This window comes from Pteropus alecto, unplaced genomic scaffold (assembly GCF_000325575.1).
Source record: "Pteropus alecto unplaced genomic scaffold, ASM32557v1 scaffold244, whole genome shotgun sequence".
Taxonomy (NCBI): domain Eukaryota; kingdom Metazoa; phylum Chordata; class Mammalia; order Chiroptera; family Pteropodidae; genus Pteropus; species Pteropus alecto.
Window position 1 is genome coordinate 147,084 of NW_006435788.1, and position 6,196 is coordinate 153,279.

A 6,196-nucleotide genomic window follows, 5' to 3' on the forward strand; every position below is an offset into this window, starting at 1 on the left:
AGAAATGTCACAAAGGTGACAGTTTATTTATTTCCAATGACTTTTCTCTCACAATATGGTACACATATAAATTTGCAAGTCATATATTTTTCCTCTGGCATCCTCTTCTCTCTCTGTGAGAGATAACTAACCTGAAATTTCTGTTAACCCTTCCCTTGATTTTCTTTTATAGGTTTACCAACTATGTCTTCATTCCTATTTTGAACTTATATACATGGACTCATACAGCAACATTCTTACCTAAAATTTATGTTTTTTGTTTGTTTGTTTTATGCCTACAGCACCCAGTCGTCCTAGGTGGTCTCCCATCCAAATACTGACCAGGTCCGACTCTGCTTAGATTCCAAGATCAGACAGGATTGGGCTCGTTCAGAGTGGCATGGCTGTAGGCTAAAGTTTATGTTTTTAAAAAGCATTGATTTTAATGGCTATAGTTTATTCATCTTTTTAAACCTCTATGGTATCTATTATATGAATAAAACACATTTTTATTTCTTCTCTATCTTCTTTCACACTGTTCAAAATAGGAATGAAGACATAGTTGGTAAACTTATAAAAGAAAATCAAGGGAAGGGTTAACAGCAATTTCAGGATAGTTATTTTCTCTCACAGGGAGAGAAGAAGATGCCATAGGAAAAAAGCACAAAGAATGCTGCAGTGGTTTTTATAACATTTTATTCTTAAATTGGATCATGGTTACATATTTTTTTTAATATTATTGTATATGTGTATGCATGTATGTGTTTTGTCTATTAAAATTTTTATGTACAACAGTTTGCATTTGGAAACTTTTACAAATTAAAGGCCTTTATAAGTTGGAGATCACTGTGCTAATGACTGTACTGAATTATCCTAATAAAACCACATCTAGATCAGGAGCTATGATATTAGTCACTATTTTATCAAACCTACAATTCTCTGTCATTCTGCACCCATCATACTGCAGATTTAAATGGGAATGTGGTAGAAATTTCCATCATAAATCTTTCAAAATTTTTTATAGTAGTATTAATCTCTATGAGCCTCCCCAAAGACATAAACATTTTTGTGACTCTTTTGTTGGAAGTGTGGAGATCCATGATTTTCACATAGCCCTTCTATCAAAACAGTCCCTACTAACTCCTGGGTCAGGAAACCAATGTTGAAATTCTCTCAGTTGCTGAGAACATCAATTCCAACTCCACACTCATAACAGAGGAAATAACTGCAGGGTAATTTGACATTCTGCTAAGGTAGACTTGATTCAGAGCTCCATTTATCTCCTGAAAAAGCCAGAGTTCAATAAATTAAAAATGGTCTGGATATTTTCCTTGACTAGTTTCTCCATGGTAGGAATACAGGAGTCAGATTTGTGAAAGGAACAGGAAACATGAGGGCCAGGCAGAAGTTACTATAGGGAACACCTGGCCTTTCTTTCTCTAAAGTGGCTCTGAATCAGTGAACTGACTCAACAAGGAATTAATTAAGGGCAAGGGCACCCATGGTGGCTCAGTTTAGCATCGACTTATGAGATATGATAGAATGTTGTTATATTAATCAGGAAGGAAGGACTTTTTGGTTTGGCAAAATTCTTTGCTGATTTAGCAAACCACATTGTTCTGACTCTGATAATTTTTCCCAGCTCTCATCTGGTAGTTAAGGCCCAATATTTATAATCTTTAAAACATTGTAAGAATTAAAAACTCATTTAAACTACATCAATTCCAACCAATATCCTTGGCTCCTTATGGTGTCCTTTCTAAATTCCTATTGACTTGGTAAAGGGAATAAATAACTGGCCCTTTCAGGGGAAATGATTTGCACATGAGTGGGCAAGTCTCACATTTACAATAAACCTACTTCCATATCTCCAGTTTCCCAAGTTATTAGATTCCTTTCCTAAATCTTTATTTTGCGTAAGCCACTACTGAGTCCAAGTATCAGTCAACTAATCAGTAGGTAAACACTGTAAGGCTACTATTTGACCAGCTAGCACATTGAGTGAAAAAATTCTGAGAAGCACGTACTGAATATTTAGCCAAATCTTTAATGACATTCTTTTTTCTTTGGTCGAACTCTTTTGGAATTCATTTTCATCTGACTAAAACTAATGTGGGGAGGATGGTGGACTGTGGACTGAAGAAAGAGGAAAGATGCTTAAGGTGTGTAACTGAGGAAAACTACTTTCCTCTTTAAAGGATAGGCCTTCTGGATCTCCAAGCAAGGCAAGAACAGCCTCATCAGGCTGGGCAGAGAGATCAATTTTTCTGAAGATACTATAGGGTTAACTTAGAACATAGCCCCTCTACATACTCAGAAAACTGATAGCAGCCAAAAAAAAAGGCAGTACACAAAGAACTTTCAGCAGTGCCTATCCCAAGGATGTTTTTTGCTGCTCCCATGGAGGTTATCTGCTCCTTAACCAAGCAGTACATGTTGCTCCCACCCATCTGAGAAGGCAGCTCTTCCCTCAATGAAATAACCCCTCCCTCTGCTTGTGGGCATAAACATTTCTGCTTGCTCTTGGTCAGCAGCAGTTTTTCTCCGGTAGCTCTGGCCAGCCACTGCTGAAGCTATCCTGCCTCATTGAGTAGTAAATGGTATTTCTCATCCCTCTGGTCCTCCTGCTGGTTTTTCTGGAATATCCAAACCCAGGTGCAAGTTCCAGGCCTGGGGCTCCTGCATTACAGGGAAATTCAGTGTAGAATTTGGGATTCAGACACAGCATCATCTAAATCCTGCCACTAGTCTCTATTCCATTTCTTAGAGATCTTTTTTTTTCTTTTAATAATTCCCTAAATTTAAATGAGAGTACTAGGAAAATAAGTTTAACTGATGTTATAATTAATAATCCACATTCAAAATATGTATTTTTTTTGCTATTTCAGCCCTGTTGCCACAACAAAAGAAGACATTATTTTATCACAGTCAGAGAAAGTCCCTAGACTTTACTATTTTCTTTATTTGAAAATCTGCAGATTTCAGATTCTCAGGCACTCCCTGTAGATTGTTACTTGCATTAGAAATTACCATCCCCTTTCCAATGAACTTTCATGGCCCCATCTACAAAGAAAATCAAATGGAAAGCAAAAGGAGGTCTAGAGTGAAAAAACCTCTTGGACTCCCTAATATTGATAAAATGTTTTCCCTAACTTTCCAAGGCCAAAGATCCACATCGTAATTTAGAGCTAAAGCCTCAGTTTGTAATCAAGTATTCCTTTGCCTCGTATTATTCTATGTAAATATATTTTCCCACCAGGGATGTCACAGAACTGGCAAGCCTACTGTGACAGAAAAAAATAGATATGTGGAGTCTTAAGTTCCTTCTATCTCTCTTTCTGCATGTAGAATTATCTCTTAGCAAAACTCTAAATCTGACTTAAATTCAGTATCATGAAGAAGTATAGAAAAACTAGGAAATTATGTCCATATAATAGGGAAATGTACTAATAAATACAAACCGAAATAGTTGATGCTGACTTTATATGATTCATTAAGTGAAGAGTGGCTCATTCGAAAAAATAGACCCAGTGCAATGTTGTGACTCACAATACATTACTTAAAAATTGCACACCAACAATAGTTCAAGTAAATACTTAAATAATTAAAACATATTACAAGACGAAAAGTATTTTATTAAATATTTATTAATCTATAATTTGCCTGGCACTATTTCAGAACTATAGTTTCCTCTATTCTCATAGTTAGATGATTCCATAGCATATGTCTATAAACTCGTATGAAATTTTATCCACTACCTAAGCAGTATGACCTTTCACTTTTGGAAAAGTCTTTATTCTCTTTAGAACCTAGTTTTTTCAAGTGTAAAATGGGGATGTACTCTAATTCATTTCCCTAAAGGGCATTCCATCTCTAATCTAAGTGTGTTTGACTTTTAAGAATTGCCAACTTTGTCATACTAATGTAGGAGGAGGCAAGAGAATTAAAAATGTTCAATCAAGCTACATTCAGAGATTGCAATATGCTGATCGTCCTGCAGCCAGGCCAGGAGGACATCTGTAGAAAAAAGGAAGATTTCTACTGGGATTGTTAACAACCCATTTTCCCATACTTATGAAGGGGAAACAAGAAAAACAAGAGTCTTTAAATGGCTACTCCCCACAAAATAAAATCATTCATTCCCTATGGCTAAAACCATGGGGGAACCTATGGATTAAAGACTGGGAACTGCCAGCAGGCCTTTCACTCTACATATTCTTACCCTTTCATGCCTACATACTCTTGCTCTTCCCCTTCCTCACTGTATGTACATATCAAAGGAAATCGGTTAACAAAGTCTTTTAACTATAACTCACAGGAACTAAAGAATGATATATAAACTGAATTCTCCTAACACTCAGGATCCCTCTCACTGTCTCTGTCACTGTCTTTCTCTTGGTACTCTTTATTCTCTCTCTCACTGTCCTTGTCTCTTAGTCCATCTCACTCCCTACCTCTGAGAGGAGACCACACTCTTGGCTGTGGAGTGTTACACTTTTCTAATAAACTTTCCTTTTGACTCTAACTTTGGCATGTGTGTTGAATTCTTTCTACACTCTCTGCCAAAGGACTCTCTTCTTCTCTGGGTGCAGGGCTTGGTCTCCCCTCCAACTCGGGGAAATTTGTCCTGTCCTGCATCAATACTCCATCTAGCTTAGTCTCCTATTTGCATATTTAATAATCTAGACAGTCTAGCTTGAATTAGTGTTGCCTATCCTAAGGCAATGTTCTAGTAATTTACTCTTTCAATATCACTTAAAAATGTACTTTAAAAGTAATTAACATATAGTATTCATGTAAAATCATTGGCTTTAAAGTTCTTTCAAATTTTATCCCTATACCTTTATGGTATAAACAGATTAGGCAACATTATCATCAATTTATAGATAAAACTCAAGGAAATGAAAGGAATGATTCTTTCTAACTCCTGATCAAGTATATGCTCTTAGCAGGATCCTATGCTACAGGGACACCAATAAGCAACTAAGTAAACTTCTTGGAATAGTTGTTTTGCTGTTAACAAAACCCACTGCAACTTATTTCCATGCAAGTTAATTGCCCCTGAAAGGTGAAGCAGAAATGACATTAGCCTCCTGCCCCTTCCCCATGGGAACAATAGGAAGGAAGAAGCTGCTTGCCAGAAAACAAAACCCTAAAGGTCCAAGTCTAGGGACATTGCTGTCAACACTTTCTAAAAGGCTAAAAAAAAAAGGAGGGATGAGCCAGAGAAGTGTACAGAAAGAGCGCAATGACAAAATCAAGGAGTATGTCAGAAGAGAAGACCAGGGAACTTGTTAAATTCAAAAAGGGACTTCCACAGGAAACAGCAAAGACCACAAAGAAGTTAAGGCAACCAGCAGACCATGGCCTCATTGGCAGATTCACATCCAGGTAGTGGCCACCAGCAGAGAAAACTCCAGAAGGGAGGTAGAGGTGTAGTAATGGAAATTCTCCTGAGATATATATTTATTGAAAGTATGTTAGAGACATTGGAAACAGAGAAGACAGTCAAGATCTCCTAATCGCATTATGCTTTACAAATAAGTTGGAGGGGAAGAAGAGTACCTTTGTAGTCTGCCCACCAAAGGAAAATTTACCTCTCAGGGTTTTATGACTCAGATGAGTTAAAGGGTCTACCTTAAGCCTAGTTCAGTTCACACGGGGTTTGAAAAGGCCAGATAAAGCTAGTATATCAGTAGTACTAAAGTCCTTTCCCCCAAAACTCTTGTGAAAACTGCTTCTTTTCTTATTACACAGATGAATATGTGATATGTTGATAATATAATGTGGTACTGACTAAATGGCATAAAGCATGTAACTGGAGCAGTTTTAGTTCTTAATGGGTAAACCAGGGGTATTTTTCTACCTTCCCAGGGAAAAGAAATGATTATTTGTGTGCAGAGAGAATAATAAATTATACAAATGAATGGTGATTTAGATATCAAGGCAGTTGGGAGACAAGAGAAAAAATATATAGTACAGAAAAAATTGGGGCTAGAAAGATGATTTTCTGTGTGTAAAAACAAAAATTTAAATGTGAATTGATATGGTTGCCCAAAAGGTTAATATTTCTTTTTTAGTAAGAATCTACACCAAAGCCTCCTCTTTCTTTCTTTCTTTCTTTCTTTCTTTCTTTCTTTCTTTCTTTCTTTCTTTCTTTCTTTCTTTCTTTCTTTCTTTCTTTCTTTCTTTCTTTCTTTCTTTCTTTCTTTCTTTC

General features: G+C 36.5%; 1 protein-coding gene and 1 pseudogene across 1 annotated transcript in view; one reads left to right on the forward strand and one right to left on the reverse strand.

The window, feature by feature from the left end:
* Positions 1-272: 272 nt before the first annotated feature.
* On the reverse strand, positions 273-391 carry LOC112479445 (annotated as a pseudogene).
* Positions 392-5,227: 4,836 nt separating this feature from the next.
* Positions 5,228-6,196, forward strand: part of LOC102894235 (olfactory receptor 10G6-like) — a 4,387-nt gene continuing 3,418 nt past the window's right edge. Inside the window, 1 exon segment of the mRNA XM_015589059.1 lies at positions 5,228-5,370. Coding sequence (XP_015444545.1) covers positions 5,228-5,370 — 143 coding nt within the window.